We start from the raw sequence: 17,853 nt of genomic DNA on the forward strand, positions 1-17,853 counted from the left end.
GTAAATATGATGTATATAGTAGGAGTATATACTTATTTTAACATGAGTACATGAGATGTACATCAAGTACCAGTTTGTACTCTCAACTTAATAGAAAGAGCATGTCTATTTAGAACTGTGGGGACATCCATTAATTCAAGTAAACATGAGTTATTAGTTGGATGATAGTAATTAGATTAATTGAGTTTGGAGTGAACTGTGGGAACATCCATTAATTAAGTAAACAAGAGTTATTGGTTGGATGATAATTAGATTAATTGAGTTTGGAAGAGATACTATTAATTATATGATGATGGATCTTGTTTATGATGATGATCAACATCAACTCCATCAATGGCCCTTAACCAGAAGGTACAATCAAACGAAGCAGCGCCACTTGGGATATCATCCATCACCCGCTCTTGTCCCCTCGGAAAATATATTCCGGTACGTGGGTCCGGCATCCACCACCCCGTCCTCTGCCCCTCCTCCGCTTGTTTCTCCGCGGTTTTTTCCTTACACGACCTTGCCAAACTGCTCATACACCGCACTCCCGGTCTAGGTTTAATAAACACCCAACAAAGGAATTAAATCGCTACTAATGACTATTACCGATCGGTATTTCGGTCGATAAATCATGTGTTTTTTGTAGTGAATGATAGGAATCAGTGGTAAAATCATAATATCATTTTTGGAAATAGATACATTGAGTAGTAATGGTTTCTACGAGGGAGGGTGAAGAGTTTCTTTTTACTTGCAATTTTGCAATATTAACTTTTCAAAAAATTACCAAAATGACTTCGTTTTTGAAGTCTTCTTTTCTCGATATATATGTGCAAAATAAAGGCAGTCATGGTTTTTCGATATCTAGCAATTAATCAAAAATTTGAACTAAAAATAAAGGAAATTCTGCCTAAGCCACAAAGCTCAAATGATCTTGTGTTTGAGATAATCAATAGTATCTATTTGTTTAAGAAATGAAAAGTGTATAAAATGAAAAATGAAGTTTAAGAAATAGTAGTAAAATACTTACAGTGGGAATGGCTTGATTATCAGCATCATGTTGTTGATTCCTGCAGTCACGCCCATGTTATTTGATCACACCTCTATATATATATATATATATATATATATATATATATATATATATATATATATATATATATATATATAAATTTAGCTCACTCTAATTTGGTTATATTATAATGTAACAACCTAGCTATTTGATCTTATATATAAGAGTGTGAGAGTGTGTGGAGGCATTAATCATGCATAAATGCATTCATACAAATTAAACAGAATAAGTTCTGGTGTCATATTTCTGGTGAAGGTTTCCAAGATGCAAAACCACTTTTTACATTGTCACTTTCAGTAAAACATGATTCGATATTGATCGACCAATCTGTGGTCCTAAACTCACATTTCATTTATCTTCACTCTTTATTTTATTCTTCTTATTTGCATCGTCTGAATCATTTTTTTAAGTTATGAATTTTTTAAAATCTATTTTAATTTTAAATAACTATGTTTTTTGGGGTCGAATGATTAATGGAGTAGTATTCATAAAGAAATAAAAAAAAAAAACAAATTAGAATTAAGAGATTAATTAAGAAGTACTAGTAGTATTTTATAAAATTATACTCCTTGTTACTAATCAAGCAACAAACAAGAAAAAATTGGTTGATGCTAAAGAAAAATATGGTGATTTTTAGTACAGTACCTATATATATGAATTGTCATATTCCTTTCTTGTACGGTGCATAAAGAATACAAAGCACATTACTTATACAGTTCTACTCATGGTAATATTCTGGTGAATTTTTAGAAAAAAAAATTCTTCAAGCTGCTTTGGAATAATCTTAGAAATGCAAAAGGAAAAACCAAGAAAACTATGTTATTTGGCCAACATACCGATAATAAATTTAATCAATCATGAGTCAAAATCCAGTCCAGTTGAAAGGAGTTAATTATGTTAGATTTACAAGTTTTGTGAAAAATTCAAGTTGCATTGATAGTTTTTATTGAAAAAACAGCATACACCAACTTGTATATATTAAAATGAAAGTTTGTGACAGTTCAAATCGCATGACAATACAGTAAAGGTTAACAAAATAATGTTAGTTAATTAGTTTGCAACAATAATAAATATGTAGAATATGCAATTAGTGAGATGAAAATTAATTATTCTACGTAATTGCACTATCCTAAACATAATTTCACTCATGCAACGCATTATCCACATGATAATTCAACAAATTTATTCTGCCGTCTGACGTTGGATTCTCAATAAAGGCATCCACATCCATGCTTCTTTGGCAAGAGCATGATGTGGGTCTGAATCCACTTTTATTAATTTTTTACACCTTATTCTTCCCCAAGAGCACAACACCCATATACATGCTCTTCCGCAAGGACATGCTCAAGGGTCTCACCATTCTATTATTCAATTTCAATAAAAAACATTTTCATAATATTAAAATGCATTAAAAATACGCAGAATACTATTACAAATTAAAAAAAATTAAAATTACATAATTAAAATCCTAAAAATAAAAAATACATAATTAAAATCCTAAAAAACAAAAAAGTACATAATTAAAATCCTACAAATTAAAAATTACATAATTAAAGGCTAAAAAATACCCCCGTGGAAGACTAGTCCTCTGGCCATATCCCCAATGTTTTTCGGAGACCCCGTATCATTGTCAAATGTGAATCAAGTTGCTCGGGAGTCATCCGAGACCTATCGGCCAAATTGAGTTGAGCCAAAAGGGTCCACAACGAGTTGGTAGGGGGTTGAGGTGGCACAAAGGGAGCGGGGGCGGAGGCGGATGGAGTCGCGGCGCGACGGCGGTTGGCCGTCGCCTTCTTCCTTCCTTGCGGCCGGCGTTGGGAACTGCTCGGGCGGGGCGTTGGGGCTACCTGAGTTAGCTCCGGCAAGCTGGCTAGCCACCTCGTCCTCGCCGGCGTCAGATAGGGATACCGACCTCGATCGTTTGCTGGAGAAGCATGAGGAGGATGATACGCCTCCCATATACTTCGGATGATGGCGCACCTCCTGCCAAACACTGAGGTACTTGAACGGTTTGTAATGTTGGGATTAGTAGGTCGCCAACGCGGCACTGATGATGTCGAGCTCGCTCCTGCCGCTCCCCGCCAACCGCTCTTCCAGGAGGTAATACCCCTGGAACTTTTGGATTTCTTCGTTGGCTCTGGAGATGGCATTGCGCACCATACTCTCATTGCGCTCGATGGTTCCATCCGGGCAGTTTTCATTGTACCGGTGAGAGACGCGCCACCAAAACCTATCTCCGTTTTGGTTCGTGCCAACCTCCGGATCTTCGGAGAGAACCAAATAGGCTTTGAATAACTGATTCATCTCCGCTGGAGTGGACGGGGTGCGGACACCCCAGGAGTAGAAGTAGGAGTAGGAGTAGGAGTAGGAGGAGTTTGAGAGCCGCCGCTCCCTGGGTGCGGACCCAGAACTTGAGAGCCTTGGGTTTGAGGAGGGGCTGAGAATTGCATTTTCGGACTATGGAATGGTTGTGAGCCGAAGCATTCGTTGTTCCAATCGTGGGAGTCGGAGGGGTGATCGCCGAAGCCGAACATTTTTTTGTAAGAGTGAAAGATTGAGAATTCATGAGAGAATTTAGATGAGAATTGTGTAGTGTGGTGGGAAATATTTTGTGTGGAAGTGGGGGTATTTATAGATGAAAATGTGAATTTTGGGAAAAAAATTAATAAATAAATTAAAAGTGGTGAGAAAACAGATATAATTTATTGGGAAGTTTTTTTATTTAAAAATTGATTTTTTAAATTAAATTCAAAATTTTTTAAAATTTTTTGAAAAAACCTGCTCAACGGCACAGACGTGCTCGATGCATCGAGCAGCGCCGTGCCAGTGGCAAGAGCGCAGCGGCGGACAGCGCGTTGCCGTGCCATCGGCACGGACGACATCCGTCCCAGCGATCACCGCTGCGGATGCTTTAACAAGCGAAATTCTTAGTTTTTGCTAAGCTTGAACTCTTTGATAATAAACAAAATCATTAAGCTTAAACTTTAAATACTAGTAGAGGTCCACCTAGCAATCTTTTTCCTTTGCAATTAAATTTGGCTATACTTAATGATTAAATATAAGCATATGGAGGTCCATTTAGTACCTCGACTATTTTTGTCTAACTATTTAACTTTATACATAAATATTTTGTTCTTCTTATATATTCAACAACTCCCATCTCTTAAAAATAGTCAGTATTTATTATTTTGATATTTTCATTAAAAAAAATATTTTTACCATTTTTAATATATCCACAAAAATGAATCTCTTTTTTTATATATAAATTCTATTTCTCCATATATTATTCTTGATATACAATTTTTTTACATAACTTACCACTTTCTTCTTCATAATATATTTACATATTATTATTAATATTAAACCAATAGTTTAATAATACTTTCTTCAATTAGGGTAAATTAATTAATTGTGAGAGAAGTCGGCAAATTAGAAAACCACAAAAAAAAGTTGGCAAATTAGAAAGTACAGATCAATGCATCCGCGCCACGTGTTGCATGAGAGTTGGTTGTGGCCAAACTACCAAACTCTCTGTGGCATGCTTCTAGATGTTCAACGTTAACGAGGTTTACTTGCCCACTCGCGGCATTAGGTAACTTAAACCCACAGTTTTCAACTTTAGTAATTTTACATCTCCAATCACATCCTCTAAATTTCATTTTTTATGTAAAAATCTTTTCCAATTATATTGTAAATTTAAATTTACTTTTGCATTTTTCTGCGAAGTAATACAGATGTGTATTGTAGCTATTTTAAAAATTTTGTGAGGCATATACTAAAAATGATGTAAAATTGGAATTTGATGTAAATAGTTTGAGTAAAATTACTATTTTATATTATATATATATTCAAAAATGAGTTAGAGTTTGGTGTAAATGGCTGGAGATGATCTTAGATATTACAAATTTTAATACGCAGTTGGTATAGTTTGAGAGAGGTAGACTAAAATAAACTATTGGAGGATTATTAGTTGATAATAAGAGTCACTTTATTAGAAGAAAAAAAAGTTACGAAGAATATAAATAGTATGTTACTTTTATGGAACATATTAAAATGGAAAAAACTTCTATTTTCATGGACACAGTGAGTATATTAATAGTAAAATAATATCCTATGCACATGATCTCACTACTAGTGCATGTCTTTCCTTGTTGCAAACCCTCTCTCTCGCCGACTCCTATACCCTGTCTATCTTCACCCACACTTCACACCCCTCTTCCCTAGACGTGACAAAAGTGGGTACTCGAACCCAACACTTGACCCGATGACTTTGTTGATACCCGACTTCTCGGGTGCGGGCATACCCGACCCCTTCCACATTTTTTTATATCAACTCAATTAACCCTCCTTACACACACTTACTAAATTTCTTTTGTATAATGTTCAATATGACTATGGAGCATTTAATTTAGCCTTGCATAACCAACAACCAATCATGGAATTAATGAAGATTTTGATTTTATTGGGAATGAATGAGAAATTTAAGAAGGACGAACCGGTAGTTTCTTATTTATTATACTCAATCCTGATCATATTCTCGATATCTTCAGGTAACGGGAATCCGATACATGGCAGATTTCAAGTCAGAAAACATTTAATACCCACTACTCGTTTGGACACTTATACTCTTCCATGTTGTCATCAATAATGTATTAGTGTTAGATGTGTTTACCAAAAGAAATACGTAAACAACATAATTTTCAATTTTTTACTATGATTTGTAGATGTTAATGACCCGTTTGGTTTTACAGATGAGATATACAAGATAGTTATGATGAGATAAAATTTTCGGGCCGAAGTGATGATAAGCTAAGATAGTGTAAAAAGTAAGGTTTTTATGTTGTTGGTATACAAGATATATATCTTCGATAGTAGTTGAAAAGACAAAATTACCCTTTATTTTAATATTTATATGTTTAAAAATGTGATTAATTATTATAAAAATTAATTTAGTAATTAGCTAGTACTCCTATAACTTGATTTGCAAATTAACACATGTAATTGTCAATTTTTCAAATTAAATTCGTCATCCTGATTTGTAATCATAAAGCAAATTAAGGGTAATTTTCAATTTCGTAATTAAAATTAGTCACCAATTCTGATTTATGTAGATTACTAGGCAAAAACAGTGAAATTGCGCAGTTCGTGACGTGCCTTGAGAGGGTACACGGGCTCGGATCTCACAAACCAAACAGTTGAATATACACTGTTTTGGCAAGATAAAATGTACTATCATGACATATCACATGAACCAAACGGGTCCTAAAGAAATAAAAATAAGTGAAGGTGAAATCACGCGTACAGATAGAGCGTCAAGCCCCAAACTTCCCATTTTTTCTGGACATTTTAAAAGTGCAAAACCTCTCTAAAAAAAGTGCAAAACCCCAACGCCAAACAAAGCAACAGACCTCCATTCATATCAATGGCCGCCGCAGCGACTTTCCTCCTCCGCCACCGCCAATCCCTCCTCCGTTCTCCCAAACTCGCTCGCTCGAGCCACTCCCTACCCGATCCCCCGAAGAAAATCAGCAGCCCTCTCGCCCACCAACTCCAGCAATCAAAATGGCTCGCCCGTTTCCCCCATTCCATCTCGCGCAAATGCAAGGACTTCGAATTCTCCTCTCCCAGCGCCATATCCTCCAATCGGTCTTCCTCTCCGCCGAGATTCGGGTTTGTCAGCTGGTATTTGGGCATGGTCAAAACCCGACCCGTCGCGACCAAAACCGTCACGGCTGCCCTCATCTACACCGCCGCCGATTTGTCGTCTCAGGTAAACCTGTATGAAATCAAATGAATTTGAGGATTTAGTGATGTTTTTTTCCTTGTTTGTTGCTGATAATTTTGTTGCATTCAGACGATTGTGTCGATTGTGGGGGGAAGTGGAGAGGGGTATGATTTGGCGAGGACTCTGAGAATGGCTGGGTATGGAATGCTGATAGTGGGGCCTTCTTTGCATTTTTGGTTCAATTTCGTGTCGCGAGTGTTTCCAAAGCGTGATCTTTTGTCGACGTTTGCGAAAATGGCGTTGGGGCAGACGGTGTATGGCCCCACTGTCACTGCTTTGTTCTTCTCTGTTAATGCTGCTTTGCAAGGTGCCACCATTTCTCTATCAATCCTGTACTTTTTATACAAATTCAATTTTAGGCGTTTTATTATAGAGTAGGAATTGCTTGTTCCTCAATAGTTGAATTTGATGATAAATCATTTGAAAATGATAATTATTCATTGCTCAAAAGTTATTAAATGTTAGTAATTGTAAGTGTGATCATGTGCTATCTTGACATTTGATCAGCAGTTGCTGCTGCTATTTTGCTGAAATTTTGCTTTAGTAAACTTGTTTCCTGGATATGCTTTGGATTCGAAAGTACAGTTCCATGATTCCGTCTGCATCATATGTCGATTCGATTCCCATCTGCATTATATGGTTACATGATGGGATGAACATACCCTCCTTGCAAGAGATGGCTAGGTTGAGCTGATATATAATGACGGCTTCTAATGAGTTCTTCCACTTTGGTGTTGTGCTTCACAGGTGAGAGTGGATCCGAGATTGTTGCTAGGTTGAAACGCGATATGGTCCCCACGTTACTTAGAGGTGTGATGTACTGGCCGATATGTGATTTCATCACATTCAAATTTGTGCCTGTTCATTTACAGGTGAACTGTTGCTTTCTCTTTGCTTGAATTCCATCTTTCAATATTTGCTAATGCTATGTATCTCCCTCTCTCTGGCAGCCTCTGGTGACCAACTCATTCTCGTATCTGTGGACAATCTACCTGACCTATAGGGCAGGTTTAGAAAAAGTCGACGAGGTAGGAGTTTGACTACTAGATCCATTTCAATGCCTTATCTCGAATGATTCCCAGGCGGCAGCTTGGTTACCTCGGCTCATACATTGCTAGGCATGACCAGAGAAGAAGCGAAAGGGTTTCGTCGTTCACACAGTGGAGACTACAGAATCTGGTGAATTGATAGTTTTTGCCTTTTTTTTTGGCAGAGACTATTGATGAAGATTTAGTTTCTTCTGCTTGGAAATGGCACTGTTTCCTTGCCTCAGTTATTTTTGTTGTCTCAATCATATTATATCATTTTCTTTCACTTAATAGTATATAAAATTTTCAGCAACTGAATTTATTTTAATCCTAAAAGTTGTAAGATGATTATTCTGTATGTCGAAACACTTCAGCATAAGCCCTTATAATTCTCCAAACACTGTTAAGACTTAAGTCTACCCAAAATAGAATATATTTTCATTAATAAGCATCGAGATCAAGATTCTTTACCCTTATAATTTTCCAAATGTACCCAAAATAGAATGTATCTTAATTGATTAACATCAAGGTCAAGATTCTAGTTATTGGGAATGTATTTTCAATAAAGAGTAGTATGTCATCAGATATGATGTTAACTGAAACTGAATTTCAGCACAGCATGTATCCAAATGCAACTTGTGACAGCAAATGACAGTGAGAAGAGAAGATGAGACAAAATAGACATTTATATATACAATAAATGACATGAACAAAGTCAATACATGTCTGCTAGCAACTTTAAACATTGCCAAATTAGGATGAAAAAAATGACGATCTCTCAACTCTAAGAGACTCTACCAGATGTGTAAAATCACTGTATAAACACTCTCCTCTTCCTACAACTAAAGCTGAAAACACCACTAACTTCATTCACAGATCCACAGCTTGTTTTCGCCTGGGGTTATCGTCAAATTTGAGTCAAATAGTATAGAAATTCACTTGATTTGATTTGTCGAATGAGTTGCTCCCGAGTCACAGAGCTTATTGTAAGGCATGGTTGCATAACTTCTCAAGCTGTGTGGACCAATTTTCCCCGAATACGGATGGATTCGACAGCATGGCTACCCGAAAATCCAACACACTTGCATTATACGGTTGCATTCTCCTCTTTCCATTTGAATGTCTAGCGAGAGTGTGAGGATCCACGCCTCGTGATCCAGCAACACCTATACATTGCGAAATCATTTTCTTCAGATACACATCTAGACCCTTATTCAACAGGTTAGCGCCATCTAGTGTAATTCCAACTCCCTCCGATGCCAGCTTCTTCTGCAAACAACGCCCCAAGGATCTTGTATCGGGCAATTCACCATTGGTTTGACAAGACGGGCCAGAATGGGATGCTTTGCGGACACCATCCAAGTCGAGAGAAACACCAAGAGGAGCAGTGATAGAACTCCATCTGTGAGGAACGGGGATCATGGCACGCTGTTCGACCTCCTCCCCATCTTCAACTGATGCAGCGGCTGTTGGAGGCCTGCCGGAGAGAGTCTGCAACTCTGCTGCACTTTGCTGCTCTTGTATCCTCGAAACAGTTTCTTCATATGTGAGACTAGGACTCTTGCCCAACGGGCCAAGAGGGCTAGGGCGATCACGAAACTTGCGATTGATCGGAGACCTGCATTTGCGAGGAGAGTGAGGGAATGCGTCTCCATACATAGATTGAAGATGATTCTTCGGGTGGCCATTGGCAACTTTGACACCAAGGGCCTCAACTTTTCGAGCTTTTTGAGGCGGGGTTTTAGCCTGACAAGCATTCTGGATGATGGATCGGATGAGGCGATTATGAATCGAGAGATTCTCCCTCCCAATTGCCTCTATGCAGCTCTTATCAAAGTCAGCCTTGCTCAGCTTCGAACACAGAAATCTCTGCAGCTGATCGAAGTAGGTCCGGCCTCTTTGGTGCCCGATCTTTTCAAAAAGAAGCTCTTTCAGCTCTATTGTGTCAATTCGAGAAAAATTACTGTTGGCCACCATTTTCATAACTCTGCTCAACATCCAAGATCCCAGTAAGTACTCTAGTAAATATGTACTAACACTACCAATACTCATCAAATAAGACATTAATCAATCAATAATCACTAATTAAAGCTCTTCTTCTGCTCTAGAATCTAAACACATAGCAAAAAAAGACACACGGATACAGATCAGCATAATTGAAGTTCATCAACACTAATTTTTCTATTTGAAACGCCATCTCTACCACCCCATAAAAAAGATTCAATTTTTATTAATACCGCCATCAAATTGCACTCAATTTTCATAATTACTAGACGATGAACTCAGCAGACTATCAACTTCAGAAATTCAATTACAAAATAAGGGGAAAATAAGTATATATCCCAAATTGCATAATTAGATCAAACCCATTCGATATAATTGCGAAAAAAACAAAACCCAGAAACTGAATGCGTCAATCAAAGCGACAAAGGCTACTGAAACCCAAATTACGATCAAAATCGGAAAGCCCACTTCGCGATTCTCCAAAGAAATAAAATCGCAGTAGCTGAAAATCAAATTCGAGTGGAAACAGAAGTAGAAAGCGAGAAATTACCTGGTTTCGGAATTAGGAGTGTAGAAGTCGACGAGAGTAGGAGTTCGCGAGCAGCGTGGAGTTTTTCTTTTCCTTTTTTTGTTTATTTATTTACTTTTCGAAGGGGTTTATTCTTGTCCCCCTCAAATTGATCAGATGGCTTTGAGAGTGTAATTCCTAAAATAAAATAAAATAAAATAAAATAAAATAAAATAAAATAAAATAAAATAAAAGTTAGTTGCAAAATACAACCGATATTCTTGGAAATTAGTTGGCACGTGCATCTATTTAGCACTTAGATGTAATCTCAGTTAGAGTCAACTTTGTCAACGCACTTAGTTTCATGTACTATGCCTTTTGGAACACTAGTACCTATACAAGACTTTCTTCACCTTACCTCGTCAAAATACAAAATACTACCTATGTTCACGTTATTTGATGCGTTTCTTTTCGACACAATATTTAAGAAAATTGTATTTAGTGAGTTAAAATAAATTAGAAGAGAGAATAAAGTAGAAGAGATGAGAGAGTGTAAAGTAAAAGAAAGAATAAAATAAGTATGATTAGATATTTTATTTTTAGCCAAAAAGAAAAATGACTCAAACAACTTGGGACAATCCAAAATAGAATACGACTCAAGTAACTTGTGATGGATGAAGTATTACTATAAGAGTGTCCACAATAGGAGGGCAGCCGCGACGGGGGGCGGAGCCGTGTGCGCGGCGTGGAAGGGGCGGTGAGGCGGCGACCGCCAGCCGGTGGTTTTTATTTTTTTTAGTTTTCTTAATTTAATACAATGAATATTTATAATAAATGATATTTTTTCTAATTATTTTCGTCCAATAATTTTGGCAGCGGTGTGTGCGGAAATCCTCATGGTATAATCAGAAAGTATGATGCAAAGGAAATCGGCTTCATCAAAGTAGTTTAGTTTGTTCTAATTCACAACATTTTGTTTTTAATTGTCACTCGTGTGTGTCATTTTGTCTCGACATGGGTATGCCACAATCTGGGAATCAACCTAGTCTATTTTAGGTTGTTTTTTGAAATGTTAGTCATACACAATCATCCTAGAAATGTGTTTATGAGACTCATGACAGTGATTATCCAATTTGTGGCCGAATTTTAATTTATTTTTGAACTTGGTTTCATAGTACTATGATCTTTCTTACTTTTATTTGCTCATTTGCTGTTTTGGTTTTTCTTTGTTACCTCTTCATCAAAATTTGGATGCTCTCATCTCTCTCATAATTAAATAAAATTGCTCTCATTTAATTAAACTGATAAATTTTGAAAATATGAAATTGATCATTCAAAAATATTACGTTAGGCTAATAGTATATTGAAAATTTATGAAATTTGAGATATGTTCGATAATTACTGATATAATTTTTATTTGAATTAATAAAGTATATAATTAATACAAACCCAGTCTTTTTTTTTACAAAAATATTGTTTTTAATTACCACTTAGTATAAAATTATTAGTACTCCTATTTTATGGAGTATCTTTAAGTAATCCTTTTTTTTAGTATATAGTATAAGACATAGGGTTTAACAGACTGCTCATTGGCAGCGTTCTCCAAAGCCTCAAGCTTGATCTGCATCTAGGGTTTCCGATCGCCGGCGAAAAGAGAAAACAATGGGGCACTCCAACATCTGGAACTCTCACCCTAAGAACTATGGTCCTGGATCCCGCACTTGGTATCTCCTAATTTTTCTAAATCTCCAATTATTTTTGTTTCTTTTGCTACTGAGTTATGATTATGGTTATAATTTGGTTCTGTAATTGTGTCATAGCTCAGCTCAGTAAGATATGTAGACCGATTTTGTTATCGTTATTCTGTTATACGCACCTTGTTTCCGTATTGAAAATTATGCGATTGTTGCAAATGGCTTGGATTCTAGAATTTTATTTGGGATGGTAGTCGGTGATTATTGTAAAATTTCTTCTATCTTATGCTGTATTTGTAAAACTGAGTAGTGCTTGTATAATGGTTCATCAAAATTTAAGGTTACTAGGAATTTATATGGAGCTTTTTATTTTGAGAAATATATGGTCTGTAATATTAGATGTTATTTTTCTGTTTGTTTTTATTTACTGTTGTGGCTGGTGGTATAATAGTCTGGTTTTCAACTCTATAGATTTTCATCATGGTATGCAGACATTAGAGTTTTCCACAATGCATTTGATAGTTCTGTTTAACCTGCCCCATTACTCTGGCATCCAGGTCTAACGATGTATGCTGTTGATGATTGCTTTTTTTTAAATAATTGTCATTGATGATAAAGGCCATGTTTATTAGTGATTTTTGCTACCCTGCAACTAATATTATCTTTCCACACATTAGTGCATTATTTTCATGATATCTGCCTACATCTTTTGTAAAATGATTTTCATTTTGGTTCTGGAATGAATAAAATACTACTCCATTAACTTTCCTTCAACTTTTAGTGCTCAATAAAACTCTTGTGTTGTGCACTTGTTTCAGCTTACATGACAATTTTTCTCATGTTGAGTTCTCTACTATGTTAATTCCACCCTAACACTCTGCGTCTGCTGTTTTAGATACTTTTGATGTTATGTTCTTTATCAGACCTTAGTTGTGGAATTGCATTGTCTTTGCCCTCACTTCATTCCCCCTTTTCTTTCTAAACTTTTTGGTGTTAAATATTGGCAGCCGTGTGTGCGGAAATCCTCATGGTATAATCAGAAAGTATGGGCTAATGTGCTGCAGACAGTGCTTCCGCAGCAATGCAAAGGAAATTGGCTTCATCAAGGTATCTTATTTTGTTCTAAATCACAACCTCTTTGTTTATAATTTTCATTTGTGTGTCATCTTGATACTATCGTTTTGTCTTGCAGTACCGTTAAATCTTGACAAAGGGTGTGCCACAATTTCGGAATCAACCTAGTCTCTGCTAGGTTGTTTTTTTGAAATGTTAGCCGTAGCCAATCATCTGAGAAATGTGTCATGACAGTGATTACCCAATCTGTGATCGAATTTGGATTTATTTCTGAACAATCAGAGTGTAATTTGGTTTCATAGTATTGACGTTTCTTACTTTTATTTTCTCATTTTCTGTTTTGGTTTTTCTTCGTTACGTTTCCATCTGAATTTTGGATATTATCATTTCTCTGTGCTGTCAGAATTATACAAAATTACTCATTAGCTAATTATTTAATTTCTTTATGAAATCATTGTCTTCGTTTTGTAGTAGTGCAATTTATTGACTCCCTTTTGATAGTTGAACAAAATCTAGCATTTTTTTGAACTATTCAAAACACATCATATTTTCTGGATGATATTGTATCACATTGATTTATTGACTTCCTTTTTGCTTGTATTACACAAATTTCTCATTGGATTTTTTAATATTTGAATATTGATTTTGTTATGGCAAAGGTATCCAAGATCTTGAATTTGTTTGTTGATTTTAGTTCAAAATCAATCTCAATTCTCTTTTTAAATACTCCGATCATCATTCTCAAAATATTTTCTTTTCGATTCTATGTTTATGTCGAGTTCATTAGCATTCATTAGTAGTAGCAGTAGTAGTAGGTTGATAACAAACTCAATTTCGTAGTTGGGGCTATCATTTTGAGTTATATAAGAGGATCAATTTAGTTGGATTTAATCTCTCTCCATACATAAATTTATTAATTATAACGCAATAATTTGCCATAATTGTATTTTCTCTCTTGTGCTGTACTATCATTATGAGTTATAAGATGACTAATTTTGTTGGGTTTAATCTCTCATCACACCGGAATTTATTGTAACACAATAATGTGCCAAGTATATATTTTTCTCTCTCTTGTACTACTAATAAAGAAACAAATACTCCTATTAATATTCACATGAGAGATCGCAAACTGCACTTTACCCGTGAACTGGTCCAAATTTTAATTAATTCCATATATGTGAATATGTGATTTGCTTTTTTCTTAAGAAAAAGGAGACAAGACCTGAAATAGGAGTATAGGACAGTTAACCTAACAACTTTCAATTCACAACTTGAATCAAATAGTAATATTACTAATATAGCTTCAGTTCTGCTCAACAAACATAATAGACAACTAAAATATATAGTGCTATTTTTAATTGCATATAATAAAATAGAACACTATGACTGCTATATGTTAACAAAATAAATTTCACTAGCTTGTTACTGCACAATCACAAAATTTCAGCCAACCCTCTAATATATCACTGTTTCGAACCTATCTTAAATCTTACTATAAACATCAACAATGCGGTCGAACCACAAAATATTGATGCATTGCAAATGCCCTAATCATATATAGCCGTGACTTTCAAGTTTGGATTAGTGAGAGTCACTCTTAAGATGGACATTTAAATGTTAGATATGCAGGTAAGAAGCAACAATAAGTGTAGTTATTAGTCAACAATTGTATGTTTATTTACTTACACCTGTGTTTGTTATACTATAAGAGTTCAACTATAGTGTGTGTCCATAGGAGAGTGCTCGATTGAGTTTGTGATGCTTACCTTTCTGGGTGAGCCGACAAGGAATAAATTTTATTTTAAAGTGAATGTGAGCAATATATTGACAAGGAGACCATAGATATACAAGGAGTTGGCAATCCAACCAAAATGAAAACAAGATCACATACTGTATTTATTCATCAACTAAAGGGGAAAAAGTAGAAGGGTTCTATAAAAACTCATAGGAAAATAGAGAACCACGCCTCAATTGCCAGTTGAGGCGTTTGCTTCCGTACCTACTGTCTGCACCAGCTCAATTGCTCGGAATGGTGGAGCGCTACCAAACTTCAATATGTATGCAGTTTCATAAGCAGCGCGTAATGGCTGCATTACTTGAGCATCGAGATAAGCATCACAGGAGAAACACCAGACCGATAGATCACTGAGTCAACAAAGGCAATCAGTACAGGAAACAAGTGTTCCCACGTAGGGAAGAGAATCTCAGAATAAGTGAAAAACCTGTAGCTCAAAGCCAAGTTATGATTTGTCTGTTGATAGTGCTCTAGCATGTGCTTGTTCACAAATCGGCTACAGAGAACATCCTTGCAACATAAGCATAGCCAGTTCTCATTTGGATGCTGACACCTTTGTATCATTCAATCGAGTCAATTTTTACAGAAGCAGATATTGGCCAAATAACATAGGGAAGAAAATTTGCATCATGGTTAACTCTTAGATCAAAGTAATTACACTTCAAATGGACAAGCATATCCAAAAGTAATTACACCGAGAATCCAACAAACTCGTTTCTCTCAACGCCTTGTTTACCTTCGTTGACAAGGATAGAGACACACACTATGATTGATGTACAAGTACAACCATGGAATATCCAAAAGCAATGTACTGTCAAAAATTGTTTGATTACTTGCATTGTTAATATTTTTGCCTTTATAAACAATTGTTTATAGTGTATAAACATTTAGTTATGATTACTGCGAATTTGCAACACCAAATGAAACAATAATATCAGCAAATTGGTAAAATTGGGGGTTTAGGGTTCATAGTTTAGATACATTTAAAAGGAGCCCCTGTATAGCATGATTCAATTCATAATTTAACAAAAAAATTGATTAGGGTTTAAGAAAGTAGACCTGTGGCATGGAGTGTCGGGGGTGGGAATGTGTAGGAGATCGGAAGACAAGGAAGCGAGATGGTCACAGTGAATTCGTGCCTCCACCCACCCAGATTCCGAGCCGTCCAATGAGAACCCATCGTCTAATTCAACCATCATCACAGAGGAAGACGATGAAGATGAACTCTGCTGCGCCATCGATTCTACGGATATTCATTATTTATTGTATAGAGAAATGAGTACCATCTTCCTTTTGATTTAAAGGCTGTTTATTTAATTTTAATATATTAGAAAATAATATTAATATTTTTTTATTTTATAAAAATTTAAAAAATTAAATTTCGATTTGTTCATTTTCTTTATAAATTTAGTTAAAAAGCAAATAAGAAATCCAACTTTGACTTTTATAAATTTTTCTTAACATTTTCTTTAAGAAAAGTAAGTGGAAAAAAGTTAGTGGAATATAAATCTCACTTATATTAGTTTTGAATGAAAAAATGAGTGGAATGAGTTATGGGAATATATCATTTATGGTAAAAGTGAACCGAAACTTTTATTCACGGACGAACTAAAATATAAAAATGGGACTGCTATTCATGCACGGAGGGAGTACCTCCTAGTTGTGTTCCAAAATGATTTCTTGACCTTAACATAAAGGAAAGGAGAAGGCCAACAACTTTTAAATAAAAATCTATTTATTATATAACTGATCGAGTGACTGTGCATATTTGTAATTGGTTTAGATTAATATATTTTTAAATATATGAGATTAGGGGTGTATTATGATGCTAATTTTTCTTAAATTACTAATTTACTAACTCATCAACGCATTAAAATGGTCAATACGATCACATTAAATTATCAATACAAATTTGCGTTGACATTTTAATATACTGTGTTGACATTTTAAATATCTATGTCAACATAATGTATTAAATCAGCTAAGTTTATGTTAACATTTCAATGTCATCGTGTTAACATTTTTAATACATTGCATTAATGAGTTAACAACTTAAGAAAATTAGCGATAAATTACACCAAATCATAAATTTCTATACTCAAAGTATATTTCAAGGGCTAAGTTGTGGTATGACTTATTTAGATACTCATTTTATATTTTCTCTTTTGAAAAATAAGATGTACAGTACATGAGAATATTAAGTACTTTATTTTAATCTTAATTTTATAAATAATTATTAAAAAACATTTAATTAAACTGATAAAATTTGAAAAGATGAAATTGATAATTCAAAAAGATTACGTTAGACTAATAGTATATTGAAAAATTATTAAATTTGAGATATGTTCGATAATTACTATTTACCCTGGATATAATTCTTATTTGAATTAATAATATATAGTAATAAATACAAACCCAGTCTTTTTTTTAAAATAAGTATTGTTTTTAATTACCACTTAGTACTTATAAAATTATTAGTACTGCTATTTTATTATCTTTAAGTAATCCTTTTTTTAAGCATATATAAGACATTAGGGTTTAACAGACTGCTCATTGGCAGCTTTCTCCAAAGCCTCAAGCTTGATCAGCATCTAGGGTTTCCGATCGCCGGCGAAAAGAGAAAACAATGGGGCACTCCAACATCTGGAACTCTCACCCTAAGAACTACGGTCCTGGATCCCGCACTTGGTATCTCCTAATTTTTCTAAATCTCCAACCGATTTTCGCACCACTGTCGTTATTGTTGTTTCTTCTGCTGCTGAGTTATGATTATGGTGACAAATTGATTCTGTAATTATGCGCACCTTGTTTCCGTGTTGAAATTTATGCGATTGTTGCAATTGGCTTGATTTCTGGAATTTTGTTTGGGATCGTAGTTGGTGATTATTGTTTATGTGTTATTTCTTATGCT

The 17,853-nt window shown here is 35.1% G+C and overlaps 3 protein-coding genes and 1 long non-coding RNA gene across 4 annotated transcripts; 1 reads left to right on the forward strand and 3 right to left on the reverse strand.

The window, feature by feature from the left end:
- Positions 1-259: 259 nt before the first annotated feature.
- LOC121741140 lies at positions 260-1,080 on the reverse strand. The gene is made up of 2 exons (XR_006037789.1): positions 1,013-1,080; positions 260-537 (listed from the first exon to the last, which is right to left on the reverse strand). It is a non-coding gene; the product is annotated as an uncharacterized LOC121741140 (long non-coding RNA).
- A 5,335-nt stretch (positions 1,081-6,415) lies between these two features.
- Positions 6,416-8,265, forward strand: LOC121811186 (PXMP2/4 family protein 4-like). The gene is made up of 4 exons (XM_042211989.1): positions 6,416-6,824; positions 6,909-7,146; positions 7,587-7,711; positions 7,790-8,265. Exons 1-4 carry the CDS (start codon positions 6,477-6,479, stop codon positions 7,877-7,879), a joined length of 801 nt encoding a protein of 266 aa, XP_042067923.1. The 5' UTR covers positions 6,416-6,476; the 3' UTR covers positions 7,880-8,265.
- A 270-nt stretch (positions 8,266-8,535) lies between these two features.
- On the reverse strand, positions 8,536-10,543 carry LOC121810934. The gene is made up of 2 exons (XM_042211675.1): positions 10,422-10,543; positions 8,536-9,854 (listed from the first exon to the last, which is right to left on the reverse strand). The coding sequence occupies exon 2, from the start codon at positions 9,848-9,850 to the stop codon at positions 8,849-8,851; it is 1,002 nt and encodes a 333-aa protein (XP_042067609.1). The 5' UTR covers positions 9,851-9,854; positions 10,422-10,543; the 3' UTR covers positions 8,536-8,848.
- A 4,379-nt stretch (positions 10,544-14,922) lies between these two features.
- Positions 14,923-16,216, reverse strand: LOC121811517 (histone deacetylase 6-like). Its single transcript, XM_042212398.1, has 3 exons — positions 16,002-16,216; positions 15,370-15,495; positions 14,923-15,292 (listed from the first exon to the last, which is right to left on the reverse strand). Exons 1-3 carry the CDS (start codon positions 16,178-16,180, stop codon positions 15,115-15,117), a joined length of 483 nt encoding a protein of 160 aa, XP_042068332.1. The 5' UTR covers positions 16,181-16,216; the 3' UTR covers positions 14,923-15,114.
- Between the last annotated feature and the right edge of the window lie 1,637 nt (positions 16,217-17,853).

The sequence above is a fragment of the Salvia splendens genome, chromosome 7, assembly GCF_004379255.2.
Source record: "Salvia splendens isolate huo1 chromosome 7, SspV2, whole genome shotgun sequence".
Lineage (NCBI taxonomy): Eukaryota > Viridiplantae > Streptophyta > Magnoliopsida > Lamiales > Lamiaceae > Salvia > Salvia splendens.